The sequence below is a fragment of the Dryobates pubescens genome, chromosome 5 (assembly GCF_014839835.1).
Source record: "Dryobates pubescens isolate bDryPub1 chromosome 5, bDryPub1.pri, whole genome shotgun sequence".
NCBI classification, from domain to species: domain Eukaryota; kingdom Metazoa; phylum Chordata; class Aves; order Piciformes; family Picidae; genus Dryobates; species Dryobates pubescens.
In genome coordinates, this window is record NC_071616.1 from 7,867,398 (window position 1) to 7,886,883 (window position 19,486).

Sequence of the window (19,486 nt, forward strand, 5' to 3'; positions counted from 1 at the left end):
TCCCAAGTGGCCCCTACCATCTGTTCCACAGAAGATGATGCTTATGCTGATGTTATGTAGCAATAGTGTGCCTGTACCTGTTTCAGTCAGGAGCACAAGATGGTAGCTATTGGCAGTTTGCCTCTCAGAGTAGGAAGCCAACTGCCTCTTCCCTTCTTTTACTTCCATTGTTGCTCATGCAAAACCAGCTACAAAAATGTCCTAAACCAACACAGCAAAAATCAGGTTTTGGAAGCCTTCTAACTAATATTTTGCATTCTCATGGAGCACTTTTCTTCTCAAGGCCTAAGAATACCTCATGAGTGTCAAAACATTTTGGAGAAGGGATTAGATCTTTGTATGCAACAAAGGAAAATAGGGCACATCATCATTGAATAATCTGATCAGAACCATGTGTTTGCTGGGCAGTTTGTCTGAGAGAAGTTGCAGTAATGTAAGATGACATGACTGCATGCCTGGAGATCACTGTGCATCTCCCCTGGGGAATGGTGCAGCGGTTGGATGCTAGTACAGTGAGACGCCACCACTGTGCACAGAGTTTATGCAAGTTTTGGGTAGTATTTCCTCAGTTTTCTCTATGTGAACTTTAAAAATTATTGCACTTAGAATTTTTCTGTCCTCTTTTTACCTGTAGCATAAATTATAAATGGAAGTTTGGCACCTCTTTTTTAGATTTCAGTGCTTTACTGTAGCAGCTGCTCTTGAGAAATGAAAGAGGTACCTAAGCAAGAGGGGTGAGACAGTGCGTTGCAGTGTTCAGTGGCACCATCATTTATTTAGCTATGATTGAGTTCTGTCCTGGTGACATGGATATTGACCACGGTATCCAAATTCAGGTTTGCATGGAAATCATGGCATTTGCACAGAATTTCTTTGATGCAAAAGTCCATGAATTACACTAGTCCTTACTCAGTAAACAGCTGGGAAATCAAGAGTGGATGAAAACTGAACTGACTGGACTCTAGCTTTGTTTTAATTCCTCATTTCATGCTTCCTTAAATGTTGGTGATATGACAGATGGAAAGATTTTGTCACCTCCTCTTCCCTCCTCCCCTCAATGCCTCTGCATAAAAGAGAGAGCAGCATTATTCCACATCTTTTCAAAACATCGATGGATCATCAGGAATATTTCTGACTTGGACTGCTCAAGCAAGCCGCCTGATGGTCTTGTAGCAGTACAAAACTTCAGAGATGGTACAAGGCAGGAACACTCTATTTGTCCTGTGCCTCTGCAGGGCAAGACTGCAGAGCTTACTGAGAGCAGAGAAGGCCATCCTATGCTTCCTCTCTTAGTTCATGAATGTATGTATCAAGTATCTGGTAAAAGTAAGTAAAGACTTAACTATATGAGCAAGCCTTTATCTGAGAAGAGCGCTGGCAATGCCTCATGCCTTGACATTCTTCTCTATAATTTCTGATGGAGCAGCATGGACTCTTAGTGCTGTGCTCATTGCACCTTTGGTCTCTCAACAGATGTGTCCTCAACCCATTTTGTCTGGGACACTGTTCTCTGAAGGCTAGCAAAACTTAGCAAATACATCCTGCATTGCTTGTTTCTTTGTTTTCATGGCCAAGGTCAGTCACTCAAAAGGTGCAAAGGTGGCAGCTCTCCCAAGGCTAGCAATAAACAAGAGGCAGAGACACTGTACCATGTACTGTTAATGGAAGGAAAAGATAAATCTGTCTCCCTGAAGTTGTCCCCATAAAAACTTTAGACTCAGACCATGGGCTAGATTTGCCTAAGCATTATACTTAGCTGCTGGCATGGTGATTGCATAGGTGTGCCTTTAGAAAGAATAAATTGTCCTGGGTACAAGTGGAGCTAGATTGGTAACTGTTGTGTCTTACTTAGAGGTCATCATTGGTCTCATCCTGGGAAGTGATAGTCTCAAAGACAGCAGCAGTGATTACTGGCATGCATTTTGCTGTGCTCACTGCAAGTGTGCTTCTGGTCTGTTTGTAAGCAGTGTGAAAATGGTCTCCATCACACTGAGCCACAGAAAGCTACTTCTTTCTACAAAAGTCTAGAAAAAAAAAAAGAGGCTGAAAGAGCAGACAAGGAGAATAGAGTCATGTACCTGTGAAGCAGAGACATCAGCCTCACCAGCTGCAAAGCAGTAGCAAAAGGAGATGAGACCTGCAGAGCACTTAAAGACCCTGAATGTGGGCCTGTGGACAAGATGTCAGAGAGAACAGACAGCATGTACCTGCAAGGGGTGATGTATGTGCATAGGGAGAGGAGAATAGGAACCTGGTGAGCTCTAAGTAGGGTGATAAAACAGGATGATTAACAGTAGGACTAAAAACCTGGGAATACTTGTGGGATTAGGAAGCAGGATAGGGTCAAGATCATTCTAGAATAGTGGAGGAAAGAACAGGCGTAACCCAAGCAAGTTCCATCCTAAAGGATCCCTTCAGTTTTGTCTGCTTTGCACCCCTGTGATATTCTTGTGAAATTCTCCATCAACATGTCCCATTTCCTCTTAGATCTGGTCTGCTGTGCAGGGTGGCTGTCAGATTTGGGTTTAAATTTTATAACTCACGTTTTATCTTACCTAGTTTTTAACTGATCTGGTAACACTGATCCAGCTGATTATCCACTGATATTTCTGCACCTAATCTCAAATGACAGCGTCTTTGCCTTCAGCTTAATTTGAAACAAAATGTGACAAAACTGCACAATTTCTTCCAGCTTGGTGAAGGCATGAGGCTTCATTAAAATAAGTTTGTGGTAGAACTGCAGCCTACAAGATTTGTCAGAGTGCAAAAAGGAATATAGAAGAAACATGAAGGATAATAAAATCCCCTGGTTTTAGCTTCTCAGTAGCAAAGTGTTCATTTATTTTTCTGCTGTTAAAGCCTCAGACCTCTTTTTCCTCATATTTCTCTTGCTATGTATAAAGAAAAATGCATGATGTTTATTGAGAGGGATGTGAATCAACACACCTAAGAATGTCCTTAACTTCAAGTTGCTGTCATGCCATTGTCCCAGGAATAAGTTGGTTGTTTTTTTCCTGTGGCCACAGCCTTTTTTTTGTTCTTTCCTAATATGACTCATTTTGGAAGTGGAAGTTGGCTGTAGTAGCCACTCATAGCTGTCTTCAGTGGTAATTTTAGACAGTGTATATGAATGCATGGGCTTTTGCACTGAGGAAACAATCTCATCCATTTACATTTCAGGACAGTTTTGGTTTTGTGATGAGTACTTTTTTGAGGACTACCACAAACACTTTGGGTTATGGGGTAAAAATCAGATGGTGTGACCTGATGATGCTTGTGGTTCGAGTCTGTGATGTGGATCTGTAATCCACAAAGCATAGCCAGCCTACCAGTGCTCCACATAAATGTAATTTAAAACAACAACTTTCCATTAGTAGTAAAATCTTAACAAAGTATTTAGGACAAGCACGTGGAAAGTGTCTAGTCACCACAATCCTGTTTTTTTTCTCCCCTCTCACTACTGAGATACCTGTCTGCAAATCTGCAAATGCTGCTTCATCTCACAGAGTATTTTATAAGGAAAAGTAAATGGTTTATAAGCTCTTATTTGCAGGTTTTTTTTCAGTAAACATGAGGTTTACAGATTTGACATGCACCATTCTGTGTTTTCATATTATACATGTGTTCTATTTCAGAGAGAGTGCAGAAGGAGGAAGAGTGATTGTAGAAGTTGAAGACAAAGTAGCAAAAGTCAGAAATATAAAGGTATGCTTTTGTAAACATCCCACTACCCTGATACTTTTCTGTGTTTGCTTGGCTATTGGATCTTCCCAATAGAACTATTAAGGGAAAACTTTAAACCAGCACAGCTCTAGAATAATTGCAGCAAAACCATGTGGGAGGACTGTTTTGTTTTGGAGTTGGTTTGTGGTGTTTTATTGGTTGTTCTTGTTTTGGACAAGGGAATGAAACAAGTGTTGGGTTTTGTGTATTTTGTGTGTGTCAAAACTCCTGCAGTCTGGCTGCATGCCATCATTCAAAGCTGTTAGTAAATTGTTTAAGATTCTGTGCTTATCTTACTGCTGCTAAGACCTGGATGATTTATTTCCCTGCATCTCTCCTGCTCTCATGTTTGCACTCAAGAGTGCAACTGCCTTGCATGAAATGGAGCTAAATGTGTTCAGCTATGCTTCAGGCCTTGGTAAAAGACCAAGAGCTGTAAGAATAAATTGAATGTAGCTGTCATCCTCCACGAGAGCTCTGGATCCAGTGTGCATGGGAACCAGACCTCTGGTTTAGACTCTTGAACTACTTAAAGCTGCCACAACCCTTCGCTGAATTAATAGAATGGGAGCAAAGCAATTTTGTGTTGTCAAACATGTTTCTGCTCAAAAGGCAAATCAATGAACCATGAGATTACTGTGGGGATCCTAGAAGATGAATGCATTTTCTATTTCTTGTCTCCTTTTGCTTTGTATCTGCGAGTGACCTGGTTATAGCAGATTGCTGGTTCAAGGGTAATAACACATTAGGTTTTGAAGAGAAGCCTTGCCAAAAATTGAATGAGAGGATTTGAGCTATTTACCTTTTCCATTATAGTTATTTTTTTTTGTTGATTACAAGGACTTCTTTTTAAAGGAAGAAGAGGGAAAAATATTACTGGCATTGATTTTAAAAGATCAAGGCTAAACATTTGTGAAGAAATTTTGACTGAAACATGGTGGAGGCATCACAGTGAGCACCTAGCCTTGAAGAGGGTGTGAAATGAATATCTTGTGTTATTTTGCTGTTGCTGATTTAGACATAAGTTAACAAAATAAATAACTTCTGGTCCAAGGACAAGCAGAGAGGTTGCCCAAGTAACTTTGTGTAATTATAATGCTAAAATACACACCCACAGGGGAAAAATGATCATGCTAGTTAGGGAACCTCCCTAAACTTCCCCAAAATGCTAAAATATTTTGATCATGCATGTGTATTTTGTAGGATAGACAGGGAAATATGACTAACCAGTCAAGTGTATCATGCTCATTATAAATATTGTGTGCATGGCAGTGTTGGATGTGTTGGCTGGTTTTAGATGCCTGTCACCCTGTTCTGCAGAGCAGAAATAAAGACAACTCAGTGTGTGGACTGGCATTTTTGCACTCCAAGTGAGGAACCCTTATTAGGGATGACTCTGTGAGAGGTCTCATGGATGTAAAACATTGCTTGTGTTCTGTATATTTCTTTTTCAAAGGCTGTGTTTTGCAGAATCTGGGACTCCCATTGCTGTCTGAAATTATTTTCCCCAGTTCCTTGTGTGACAAAACTCTCAGAGCCACTTCTCTTCCAGCTGTGGCACCACCTGTTCCTGGTGGAGGTATTTGGGCCTCTCCCCGACAAGGTCCTCAGGAGGTGTTTGGGCCTCTCCCCGACACCACCTCACTCCATCACCTGTGGGGGAGCCTCCCTCCACAGGTGGAGGCCTTGGTCATTCAGCTGCCTAAGTGGCTCCAGCTGAGCCTTGTTAGGCCTAGAGGGGGGGCGGGGGGGGGATGGGGGGGTTGGTTTATTTGTTTGAAGAGGAGCTGTGCACTGCCCTGGCGTCCTGTGGAAGTGGCACGGCAGGCCCAGGTTATTTGGAGCTGCAAGGGCTGGCTTGTGGGTGTTTTCTCTCTTAAGGTTCCCTACTTGGTGAGTGTGAGGGGGTGAGTTTGTTTTATGCATAAACTGTATTTAGACAGCCTTTGAGGGACCCGAGTTAGTGTGTAAATTAATGTTCTCATCGTTGTATCTGGGGTAGGTGCGCTTGGTTGTTCAAACCTGTTTCCTCACCAGAAGGGTGATCAGTTCTCTAACCAGGGGCTGCCTTTCCTCAGCTGGAGGGGTATTTAGTTGTAGTTTTGTGTTTATTGTTACTTGTTGCTGTGCTTCAAGCTAGTTTTCAGGGGTTTATCTTCAGAAAGCCTATGGTAACAAGAAGTAGTTGAATAAAAATCTCTGAATTACAACATGCTGTCATTCCTGAAAATGACAAACAGGCTCATTAAAACGCTCATTCTGACTAAAGTACTTCATTCAGTGTGACAAGTTGAGAGTCATGTGGGGTTTAAAATACATGAAACGTTTTTTTGCTTCAGAGAGAGTTTTAAATTATTCCTGTCCCCTTTCTCTTAGTGCTTTCTAGGTTTAAAGACACCCCAAAAGCACAAGACTGTCAGGTGGGCCTGTAAATTACTTTTCCATGTAAACCACGCAGCTGGTGACAGAGTTCAGTGCTCACAGTGTCCTTTATCTGCTAATTAGGTAGGCAGCACTTGCCACCCCTAGGTTTTTGGCACCATTAGTGAAGCAGTTTGTTTAGGGACCAGATTATAATGAGCCTTTTTTTGTCTGCTTAGGTTATGGCAAATGTAAAGGTTACGACAGAGTTGCCAATTAACTCAAAATTGCATGTGGATCGTGTTCATTTTGTGTAATGTTTTGACTCATTGCTCTCCTGTGAATAGAGCAATGGGTATTTCCTTGTTCATAAGCTTACCTGTTTTATTATAAATCACTTGGGCAAGATTATACAGAAAGACTTACACAATTCCCTTCATTTCAGTCACTGTTTCTGATTACTATGGTTGAAAGCCTTCACTGCCATTGTTTTTAACCCATGATGGTTAGATTCATAGCGTGCAGTCCCAGTGACAGGAGCATTAGCTTGCAATCATGCTGAAGCAAAGGGGAAATGGAGGCAGAGACCTGCATTTCCAACTATGCAGTGAAAAAATCACTTTTGTTTTCTGAGTTGGGGCACATTTCTGTGATACAATTCTCACTGAAACAGAAGAATGACAGAAATATCAAAACAGTTGTAGAGGTTTCCTGCTGATACGTAGATGTTGCAAAGATTAACTAAATAATGTTTACTGTAATAGGCCTGGAGAACCTTAGCTGTAATGAATCCTTCAGGAAAAAATGCCTCAGCAGTTCTGTCATGGATGTCTCTACCTCATTCTAAGCATCAAAGGAGATTGAATATAAAGGATAAACTATTTGCCATTCCTTTTCCACAGTACATATCCTTGATAGACTTCCTGTAAGTTTTAAAGTGCTTACTTTTTGGCCAGCTTCAAAGTGAATTGGTCTTTCTGTCTTTTTATTTCTGTTGTCAGGTTGACAGTAGGCCTGATAGCACTTGGGACTCGAGAGAAAAGACTGTGGCATTCAGCTTTGATTACTGCTACTGGTCAGTTGATCCTGAAGATCCAAAGTATGCATCTCAAGAAATGGTAAGTGATGCTGTTCTTTGTGTTGTTGTTCCCATCCTGTTTTATCCTTTATAATCACAGCTACAGGAAGAGTTTGGAGTGTAGGATACATGAAACTTTGTTTTCATTTCTGTCCCAGTCTTTTTCTTTGTTTTGTAACACCAGGTACTCAGTCCTTTCACCTTAACTAGGTGCTGTAGGACTGCAGTACTCTTGTTTGTCAACTAAAGTGTGCCTTCACTAGGTATATTAACTTGGATAGTAATCATGAATTGTGAAGATCTGAGGACAACAGCTTAGTAATGAGGTTTTTTGGGTTGGTTTTTGGTGTGGTGTGTTGTTTTTTTTGGGGGGTTTTTTTGTTTGTTTGTTTTGTAGGGCATCAGTTTTTGAGAGGGAGAAAGCTCTGAATTGAAAGGCAGAGTGTTGAGGTGATTATGCTGAAAGAATCAACAGTAATCATATTTTAAAATAATAGGTACATATTTTGCTTATACTGTATTCTGAGGATTTTTCCTTGATAAAGCATCTTAAGTGTCTCATAATTTAAGCTTTTCTTAGATTGAAGATCCAAGGTTTGATTTAAGAAAGAAGATTGTAGGATTCGCTATAAAATAGGATGTGCTTACAAATTTTTGTTAATAAAATAGGAAATATTAAATCTACTATAAATAAATAAACATCTAAGCTATTAAAAAATTTCATACTGCATGTATATAATCACATGTTGGAATTAAAAAAAGCTTTCACCTCTGTTTTGTCTTTAGAATTGTGCCACTCAGGTTTTGTCTGCTATCAGTGCAATCATTCCTGGTATTTCAACCTGTATAATTTTGTTGGTTTTCACAGAAAGTGTCACTGAAGACTGAGATAGCGCTATGAAATTTGTATTTCTGGTAGGGGTGAGCACAGGTTTATTTTTGCCTCTGGGAGTTACTACTTGGAAAAACTACCCACTTTGGCAACTACTCAGAGCTATAGGTGGCATTCTTTGACTTTGGTTCATTTTCTTCTAGGTTCAATAGTGTGGAAGATGTTGTAGGAACATGGAACGTGTATTTAATGTTTAAAAAATGAAGTTGTCTTTATTTAGTGCTATGTACTTTAGAAACTTCTATTTAAGGGTTACAAATAACAGATTTTTAAATACTGGACTGTTTGGGTTCCTTCTCCCACCCCCAAACTGGTTTACTTATTTTTGTTTTATATTCTTTGTTTCATGGTACACTTAGAAGCATTCTTATTAGAACTGTTAACAACACAGTTGATTTTTCTAGCTGAAAAGGTTTAGCAGATGCAGGGTTGATAAATGCAGTCTGCCAAGTCAGCCTTATCTCTGCTTGGTTCAAAAAATTATCATAGCTGCCAAATGGAAAATATAAATATTGGCTACAAAGTGTAAATTTTTGTCCTTGTTGTTATTAAATACAAGTGCAATTGGAAAAGAATGTAAAATTCAGTATAAACAGAGCAGCTTCCTTGCTGGGGCTAAGTGGGCACTTCAGACACTGTGGTGAGTGTTATCAGTTTTATCCAATAAAAACATTGAGGGGGGGAAAACATGAACTCTCTGGCCAGAGAAAAGTCAGTCACAGGCTGCAGTTTCCTTATTGAAGGATGCCTGATGCTGGCTGACGGAGCATCCAGCATTGCTTCATGTAACCATTGGGCAGGTGTCTTTCATGAATTATGGAAAACTTAAAGATGGACTCGTGCTTTTCAAGGCCTGGAGTCATGAGTGAATTTCTTGGGCTTTTTACCAGTGTTGGTGGTTTTAGAACCAGTGAAATATACATTAGAAGTCTTTAGGAAGAAGGCTACTGGAATACTACAGTCTTACCATGCTTTTGTGCATTTGTCTGCCCCCTTGCACTGTATGAATGAGGCTTATTGTACTAATTCCATGTTTTGGATGATTACTTCGGTGCTGAGCTTGAAGTTTCTGAGCTTCCTTCCAGCAATGATGCTATCAGCAGCCAGAAGGGGTTCGGTAACACTGTCATCCAGTAAAAGCTTGCTTTCATAAGATGACCTTGAATTAATTTTTCTTTGAAGATGTGCTGCCAACTGTTATCATATGTGATGGGTGTATTGGTTGAGGATGAAAAGCAGATTAAATTATCTGCCTTCAGGTTCATTTTTGTAGAATGCTGTCTTTTAGTAAATTATCTTTTTTGTCCTCTGGATGTATAAAACCCAAGTCCTAACAACCTCTTCAGTTATTAAGGATTCTGTGTCAATGAAACAATAGTCAGACAGCTGCAAATTTTAGTGTTGAGTAAAAAATATGGTTTTAGAGATACGAATGTGCTTATCTGAATACTACTTGCCATTCCTTCCAGAGGTTAACATTCTTCATGTTCCAATCCTGTGCATTGCATTTAAAACATCTGAGGAAGTAAATATGAGACAGAGTTCCATTTTTTCCCCTCTATTCTACCTGTGGTAAAATACAAAGCTATACAGTGTTCATAAGCTTAATTTGGAAGTCAAATAGTAGTGTTCTGAATTCTTAGTCTTCCTTTACAAGTTACATAAATTCTTCACAAAATGTAAGGTTTTGGAAAATAGTTCAGCTGTGCAATTATTCTGTTCATTTTCCAAATAAGCTGAATATCAAGTTTCAATGTGACCTCTGGAAGGAAGAAGTTCTACACAGAGAGAGCGATTGCCCATTGGAATGGGCTGCCCGGGGAAGAGGTGGAGTCCCCATCATTGGAGGTGTTCAGGAGGAGACTTGATGGGGTGCTTTGTTGCATGGTTTAGTTGATTAGGTGGTGTTGGATTAGTTGATAGGTTGGACATGATGATCTTGAAGGTCTCTTCCAACCTGCTCTGGTCTATTCTATTCTATTCTCTGTTTTTTCAGATGGCCAATCTTGAGATCATTTGGCCTCTTGCGTTTGTTTTCTCTGGCTGGGCGGCCAAATACTTAAATATTTGAGCTGAGATTTTTCATCTGCTCTCACAGATGCACAATTCTTTCCAAAGGGGACTTTACTTTCTCTTTTAATTTTCTTTTTTTTTTTTCCTACTATGTGATTTAACTGGGCATAAAGAGAATAGAGGAATCAAGGAATACCCTAAGAGTTGCTGGCTAAATCAACAAGAGCTGCCAGCCACTAAAGGAAGAAAACAAGGAAACATACTCTAAATCCAAGTACAGCTAAAAGAAACTTAGTGTCCAAAAAATGGTTTGGGCTCAAAGAAATAACAGATAACAAATAAATATATCAGAACAGGGACAGACCGTTTGATGGGCAACATATGAAATGAGAAACAACAGGAAATTCAGAACAAGAGGACATGGTCTCAAGCTGAGCCAGGGGAGGTTTAGACTGGATGTTAGGAAGAAATTCTTCATAGAGAGAGTGATTGCCCATTGGAATGGGCTGCCTGGGGGAAGTGGTGGAGTTGCCATCACTGGGGGTGTTTAGGAGGAGACTTGATGGGGTGCTTGGTGCCATGGTTTAGTTGATTAGGTGGTGTTGGATGATGGGTTGGACTTGAAGATCTCGAAGGTCTCTTCCAGCCTGGTTTGTTCTATTCTATTGGGATTATGGGCATTTAAAAGGAAAAGGTCATGATTCTGATTCTGACTTTGTAGTTTGTTACACTTGTTTTCTGTAGTCATTGATAACAGAATGCATTTCCAAACCATCACTGTCAAAATAGTCTTAAAGAACCAAATCAAGCCAAACAACAAAACCCAACAACAACAACAAAAAAGCAAAACCAACCAACCAAAAAAACTACAACAGCAGCAACAAAAGCAAAAAAAACAAACCCAAAACTAAATGCAAAAGAGAAAACCAAAACCCAACCAACCAAAGAAACCCCACCCTAGAAAACCCCACAAGAAACTCTAATGCTTCTGGTGTGATGTTCCTTTTCCTGCCATTTTGGGGACAAACTGGATTTTTCCTCTGAGCTATGTTGCTGCAGTTAGTTTAACCTCATAGAGGGAGGCTTGCTTGGTGCCTGAACCTAGACTTTACCACTTGCATACTTTGAGGTAGTTTTATCATGTATTCTTGTATTAAAGGGGTTTTAAGAGGTAAATCTGGTACTATAGAAAACCTTTAGTGTAGGGGGACATACTGTGCGAGTGACTATTGTTGCTTCCTTGCCCACCTTTTTCCTCCACAGATACCTTTGGGAACCTCTGTGTAACTCAGGATTGTTTTCCAAAGACAGTGTTGGAAATCCATCACACTTGCTGTTGTATACCTACGGGATAATTCTTTGACATACTTTCATTACATCTATCCATTTGCAGTAAAAATACTGTGTGATTATTATATTGTAATGATATTTAGGCCTATATTTCCTATTCTTGCAGACAGATTCATTGTGTTAGTTGAATACAACAGTTAATATGTTGGTGCTTTAAAAGCACTTTGGTTGTCCCACAAACAAGCATCTAAATTTAAACTTACTTAGATTTTTGTCTGGTGTAGAGCAGTCTGTTTCAGTCTCTAGAGTTTCCTTTGTAAAACCTAAAATAGCTCTCAATTAATCTTTCCTTAAGTCTGTTTTAGCTCCACTAGGCAAAGGAAAATATTTAAAATGTTACCCATTTAAATCTTGTTGACAAAAATACATCAGCTTGATTTAATGCAAGCACAGTTAAAATCTGAAGGGTTTTCTTAGAAGGGCCACAGGAAGATAGGCAAGCATTAAGTATTCTTGTAGCTGGTTGTTACAGCTTCAGACTTCAGCTTCCCTCCAGCCATCCTACCCATCCGGTTATTGTGCATGCACAGTAAGCATGGTGGGCAGACTGACCCACAGGATGTACAGGCAAGTTATTTGCACACAGCAGTTGCCATAGATAGCTGATGTGTAGCAATCTGTTCCTTTTGATAAGGGGAATACATCACATGACTAACAAGCTTTGAATGGTAGAGACAGTGAAATCCACAAAGGTGTTGGAGTGCCCAATTTGCACTGGTTTCAAATCTCCAACTGGGTTTTTCCTCAAACACTTTTTGTGTATATCACGCTTAGGTATTGAACCTCAGTACATCAGTTAAATGGAGATTACAGTGTTTATATGGGAAATACTAACATAGACTTCAGAATTTTTACCTCAGGCTTTGAAGAAAAATATTAATCAATTATATTCATATTAGTCAAGGAATTTCATGCATCTGGGCTTGACTTGGTAAGGATTTTATTTAGCTTTGGCATAGTAAATTAGGTTTATGCAAGTGTGAATATTCCTTCGTTGTCCCTCTGAATATTGTTTTCAGTAACACTGTGACCCTCATTGGACCTTCTAAAACACAATACTAAAAGCACTCAACCAAAAAAGCCATGGCCAAATAAAAAGGTGACTGTCTTTGAGGTAAATGTGAGAAACTTGAGAGCGCACAGAGATGCCTGTAAACAGCTGAGTGATATACTTTGGCATCCTTTTCCCCAAAAGATTACATTGTCTCTGATGACAAGTGGCTGCCCATAAAGAAGGGGGGGGAAACAACACTTGATTTCAAGATTTTGTGTGGATTTCCTCGTATGTAGAGGTTGCGCTGTGATGTGTCACGTGTGAAAAGTAACATCTTAAAGTTGGGTGGCTTTACAGTGAGCAAGTAGTAAAGACATGAAAACAAATCTAATTGCAAATGTCAGTAACTGCTGCTAATTTCTTGATGTTCTCACCTCCTGCCCCTCTATTCTTCAGCACTGGCTTATTAATGTAAGTGAAAGAGTAACTGTGGTTCTTTTCCTGGTGCACTTCCACTGTGCATTTGAACCCCTGAGGGTTTGGCAAGGCTGATCAAAAGCAAGACAATGTATTAAATTAAAGATAGTTTATTTCTGAACTTTATGTAACAAGTGAGACAGGTTCTCTTTGTCTGTTGCAAATGTGAACTTAGGAACAACTCATTTCTGTTCAAACACAGCAATTATGTCTATCTTTGTTTACAAATAAATTCTTTGGGAAGACTGAGTTTTATTCTGTGTTTTGGAGGCAGAAATAGAGGTTACTGATGGCCCATGTGAGTGAGCTTCACATCACTCATGTAAACAGATTTAACTTCTTATTTGAAGCATATTCATTTCTTATTTGCCTTAAAAGTACAATAATTGCTTTTTATCACATTTGGCTTCCCATTATAGTTGGGTTTTACACTACTTCCAATTCGGAACAGGCTAGATGGATAGATGATTTTCTTCCCTCCTTGTCAGAGTGCAACTGAAAAGCAAATAGAACAAGAAACAGACATGTTTGTTTTAATATTCAGGATCTCCAATATGGCACCGGGATCGTTGGGGTTTTATTTTGGAGGGTTTTGTTTGGTTGTTTCATGTGTGTGTTGGAAAAGTTTAGGAAAGTTACACAACAGTATTGTTTGGAAGCAAAACATTGCAACACACTTTCCAACTCTTCATCAAGCTACACCACTGTCCTTGCTCCTCTTTTGTTTTTAAATATGTAGTCACACTTCTGAAGAACTTTTAACTGAGAGACCTTTCCTTTCTAAGCTGAGTTTGTAACACTTCCACACCTCCTCACATTCCCTGTGAAATGCAAGTTTTTATCCTGTGAATTCTCAAGGCAAATTCCAAATCTGTTATCTGACATGTGTGCTTAATTCTGAAACTTCTGACATAACAAAGCTCTAAGTTAAATCTTTTGAAAAATCTTTTGGTTTGCACTCTCCATCTCTCTCTCTTCTCCCTGCCCTGTCTTGGAGCACAAGGAGGGAGAGGCAGAGACAGTGGGTGTAAATGGCATTTTTGCATGAAATATTTGAAAAGCAGTAAGCATTCCATACACAGGATTTTTTTCCCCCCCCCCCTCAACCCAGCATGATACAGAAGTGAAAGGAGAGCATGCTGTAAGAAAGAGGCTTTTTGTACAATAATTGGATCAGTATGTAATGGACTATGATGGAGGGAAAGAAACCACCATATAGTGCACAAGCCAACCTCATGAGGTTCAACAAGACCAAGGGCAGGGTCTTGCATCTGGGTCGAGGCAATCCCAGGCACAAATCCAGGCTGGGCAGTGACTGGCTGGAAAGCAGCCCTGAGGAGAGAGACTTGGGGGTGCTGGTGGATAAGAAGCTCAACATGAGCTCTCAGTGTGGACTTGCAGCCCAGAAAGCCAATCAGATCCTGGGCTGCAGCAAGAGAAGTGTGGCCAGCAGGTCAAGGGAGGTGATTCTCCCCCTCTACTCAGCTCTGGTGAGACCCCACCTGGAGTACTGTGTTCAGTTCTGGAGCCCCTATTACAAGAGAGATATGGACGTGCTGGAATGTGTCCAGAGAAGGGCCACAAGGATGATCAGAGGGCTGGAGCACCTCTCCTATGAGGACAGACTGAAAGAGTTGGGGCTGTTCAGTCTGGAGAAGAGAAGGCTCTGAGGTGACCTAATTGTGGCCTTCCAGTATCTGAAGGGGGCCTACAAGAAGGCTGGGGAGGGACTTCTCAGGATGTCAGGTAGTGATAGGACTAGGGGGAATGGAATGAAGCTGGAGGTGGGGAGATTCAGACTGGACATGAGGAGGAAGTTCTTCATCATGAGAGTGGTGAAGCCCTGGAATGGGTTGTCCAGGGAGGTGGTTGAGGCGCCGTCCCTGGAGGTGTTTAAGCCCAGGCTGGATGAGGCTCTGGCCAGCCTGATCTAGTGTGAGGTGTCCCTGCCCATGGCAGGGGGGCTGGAACTAAATGATCCTTGTGGTCCCTTCCAACCCTGACTGATACTATGATACTATATACCTTCTGCCAGCAACACAACTACTGTGTTCAGTTCATGATGGAATAAGGTCATTCCTTCTGGCTATACCAAGATATCTTTGGAAAGAAAAACCTCCTCTGGGATTTATTCTGAATAATTGCAAGTTTCAAAACGAGGTTCATTGGAAGACAAAACCAAATCAGGTTCACTTTCAGTTTACTGTGCATAACATTAAAACCATTGTATTTTGTAATGACAAAAATTAGTTTTAAATAACTGAGGCATTGAGATACCTGAGAGAAATACAGTCACATACATTTACATGCAACTATAATTTAATGCAAATACATTTCAAATATGAAGCCTAAACAGGAGTACATGAGAAATAATTAAGCTGAATATTGGTAAGAAATTAAAGGAAATAATAAACCATTTCACAAAGAATGAAATGAGATATTTTTCAACTGTTAGTGTTCATACACACTCATCCTGTTTCCCACATAAGCACTGACCATTGCTTACTGGATACACAGAGCACATTCTTTACATTGGGCAGGCAGTACAATTTGCTAAATAATTTTGAAAGGATCTCTAAGAGCATCCAGCAGCTTAGAAGAAAAAGAGAATAACAAGTTCTTTTGGCTGCCTTTTGTGCATGTTGCAGTGAACTTGCACATTCACACTCTGTGTTAGTTCTATAAACCTTGTGATTTTTGCCTGTCTTACAAGTAAAACAAAAAACTGGACACTGGTGTCCTGCAAGCTTTCCAAAGCAACTTGCTGGTATATGATCATTTGGAAGGATGATGGTGATTTTGTTTAGACTTAATTTATAATGATGGAGATTTAAACAAACAAACAAACAAAACCCAATAAAACTCTTATAGAGGTGAGCTGCATGCAGATGTTGATTGTACATGAGCCAGCAGTGTGCCCAGGTGTCCAAGAAGGCCAAGGGCATCCTGGCCTGCATTAGGAATAGTGTGGCCAGCAGGAGCAGGGAGGTCATTGTGCCCCTGTACTCCGCATTGGTTAGGCTGCACCTTGAGCACTGTGTCCAGTTCTGGGCCCCTCAGTTTAAGAAGGACATCAAGACACTTGAACGTGTCCAGAGAAGGGCAACAAGGCTGGGGAGAGGCCTTGAGCACAAGCCCTATGAGGAGAGGCTGAGGGAGCTGGGATTGTTTAGCCTGGAGAAGAGGAGGCTCAGGGGTGACCTCATTGCCCTCTACAACTACCTGAAAGGTGGTTGTAGCCAGGAAGGGGTTGGTCTCTTCTCCCAGGCAACCAGCACCAGAACAAGAGGACACAGTCTCAAGCTGTGCCAGGGGAAGTTTAGGCTGGAGGTGAGGAGAAAGTTCTTCACCAAGAGAGTCATTGATCATTGGAATGGGCTGCCCAGGGAGTTGGTGGAGTCGCCATCCCTGGAGGTGTTCAAGAGGAGATTGGACGTGGCACTTGGTGCCATGGTCTAGTCATGAGGTCTGTGGAGACAGGTTGGACTCGATGTTCCACAAGGTCTCTTCCAACCTTAGTTTTACTGTGATACTTTATTACTTGCAGACGAACATTCACTGTTTAAATTCCTCTGTGTAATCACACCACAGACTTTTCTCCATGCTCATAAAGCAGTAATATTCTTTTTTTTTTTTCTTCTTCTTCTTTTCATGTGAGGACTATTCCTTATTCTTTCTTCTTTGTTTTTGTAGAGGGAAATTTGGGGGGGAAACCTACTGCAATAGGGTTTTTCCTAATAGGTTGCTATAAGAAGTTCTTCACAGAAAGAGTGAGTGGTCATTGGAATGTGCTGCCCAGGGAGGTGGTGGAGTCACCATCACTGGAAGTGTTTAAAAAGAGACTGGATGAGGCACTTAGTGCCATGGTTTAGTTGATGAGATGGTGTTGGGTGGTAGGTTGGCCTTGATGATCTCAAAGGTCTTTTCCAACCTGGTTAGTTCTGTATTCTGTAAACCTAAAAAAAACCCCAAACAAAACAAGTTCCCTTGTTCATATACAAGTATTTCCACAGCATGGCTGGACAGAATGGAAGGTCATATTCATAAATGGAAGGTCATATTCATGTTGCTTCCAAGGTTGATCCAAGATCGGTTTTAGAAGGGGTTTTCTCTGATTTTAGCAATATTTTATGAATAACTGCAGTTACGCTGGTCTTTAGGCAACTGAAATCAATGAAAAATTAGTCTGAATTTCAAGTCTCAAGATCATATTGGTCTGTGAGTTCTGTAGTCTCTGTGTGGAAGAATGCTGATAGACTTTTGGTAGGAGGCTGGGCCAGGTGGGGGGAGTGGGGTGTATTTTATGGGTTTGGGGTTTTGTTTGATGAAGGATTTTGTTGGGCTGGTCTGTGCTGGCACTGAGTAGTGAAATGCATTTATTGTAGTAGCTATGATGAAGTTCAACACAGTCATTTTGCTTCTTTATGAAAATGTGCCATGTTTCTAATGTGCTGCAGCCCTGAGACTGGCCTTGCATGTGTAACTAGCTAAAACCTGAAAAACCTAGATAATATGCATGTGTTCTGTATTATTGTTTATTCAAGTGTTTGGTATGACAGCAGTTGTTCACTTATATCAAAACCCAGCTCTTCTCTTTTTTATAGATGTGTGCTTGCTTTCTTTATCTCCCCTAGTAGTTAACTTTTATATTTTTCTGTTAGCTAAGATGATATGCCCTAGAGAGAGGTGTGTGTGTGTGTGTGGCCTTGATCACAATCTGAATGAGTCATCCTTTTGGCTGGATCTGAGCACCTGCACGCTGACTCCAAATTCTGTGTTGTTTTTAATCAACAAAAACTCTGCCCTTGAGAGCTCACATGTGAAAAGCAAAATTAACATCTTTGTGCAGTTGTGGCTTTTCTGCTAAAGCAGATTCTGTCAGTGCATCTAAATTGCGTAAGAGTGCATGAAGGTGAAACAAGTTAATTCAGTCTGGAAACATTTATGATAACCTCAGCACATCAAAATCAAAATTCTCATCATCAGCTTAGGGTTTATCACTCACAGAGGTACATGCTATTATGGATTGGTTCTCACTCTTTATGTCTTCAGTGTCGTAATGTCAGGGTATTCTCACCTCTGAAGCAGGGGAGATGATGCAAGATGTGTGTCTTAGCAGACTGTCACTAAAAAATAGTTGATCAATAAGTTTTGGAATGAACCATTTGAACCAATCCTTATTGGACAGGTTATATTCCCAAGATGCTGAACAGTAACTAATGCTTTCCTAGAGCTGGGGTTTGCTTGCTTGTTCTTTTGTGCCTGTAAGGATTGACTTATTTCAGATTACATCCATTAAGACAGGTCTCATCATCTTCTCTACTGTTATTAAAAATGTTTTCTGAGTTCCCTCTCCTGCACACAGATATATGTAAGAGTGTACACATGGATTGTATGGATGTATGTACATGGGTGCTGTGTGCCTTTACAGTAATGTTGGCAGATTTTCTTAGGAAGAGAGTCAGTCACTAGAGAACATGTACCTTATCCCACATGACAGACCTACATTTAAAGTATTAGGTCTGAAAAAGTAGAATAGAATAAACCAGGTTGGAAGAGACCTTCAAGATCATTGTGTCCAACCTATCATCCAACACCACCTAATCAACTAAACCATGCAACCAAGCATCCCGTCAAGTCTCCTCCTGAACACCCCCAGCGATGGCGACCCCACCACCTCCTCGGGCATCCCATTCCAATGGGCAATCACTCTCTCTGTGTAGAACTTCCTCCTAACCTCCAGCCTAAACCTCCCCTGGTGCAGCCTGAGACTGTGTCCTCTAAGTAATCTAAGAAACTGTGAGGATACAGCCCCAAAATGATTAATCTTACCTAACTTTCTTTATATGTATAGATTTTTAATTAAAAAGAATATTCTTATTGCAGAGGCAAATATGTTAATATCAGTGAGCAAGGAGAGGCTTCTCTAGTTAGCATCAGAGAAAGAAAATGGCAGGGAGTTATTTATTCCATTTAAAGCAGGCTGGTGTTTAAAAAGTTGTGTAGATGTGGTGCTTGGGGATATGGCTTAGTGGTAGACTTGGTAGCGCAGGGCTAATGCTTAGACATGGTGATCTTGAAGGTCTTTTCCAGCTTAGGTGATTCTACGATTCTGCAGTTCTTTCAGGGAAGTTATACAGAGTTTCAAAACCACTTCATGTGTGGTTTTGATAAATCACTGCCCACCCCTAGGACTTTGTTTCATTTGGGATATGACTAAAACTAAGATGAGCTCGAATTACTGGTGCAAGACTGCTTTATGCCTTCTGTTTTAGTAGTTTAAGTTTTCTGAGACCATAAATATTTTGCAAGTTTTGACCAGATTCATTGATTTTTTTAGTAAAACATCTTTTAATTTATGTTTAAATTGGTTTTCAGCAAAGCAACATCCAGGAAAGAACCAATTGCTTTGAATGAGAACAAAAGAGAAGGTGCTCAGCCACTTGGATCCCCACAGGCCCATGGGACTGGATGGGATCCATCCTAGTGTACTGAGAGAGCTGGCAGATGAGCTGGCCAAGCCGCTCTCCATCATTTTTCAACCATCCTGGCTCACTGGAGAGGTCCCACTGGAAGCTGGCCAGTGTGATCCCCATCC

At 40.6% G+C, this 19,486-nt stretch overlaps 1 protein-coding gene across 1 annotated transcript in view; it reads left to right on the forward strand.

The window, feature by feature from the left end:
* STARD9 (StAR related lipid transfer domain containing 9) overlaps nucleotides 1-19,486 on the forward strand; it is a 123,971-nt gene that overhangs the window by 7,320 nt on the left and 97,165 nt on the right. Inside the window, exons 2-3 of the mRNA XM_054161524.1 lie at nucleotides 3,636-3,705; nucleotides 7,086-7,202. Coding sequence (XP_054017499.1) covers nucleotides 3,636-3,705; nucleotides 7,086-7,202 — 187 coding nt within the window. The remainder of the gene's footprint in view (nucleotides 1-3,635; nucleotides 3,706-7,085; nucleotides 7,203-19,486) is intronic.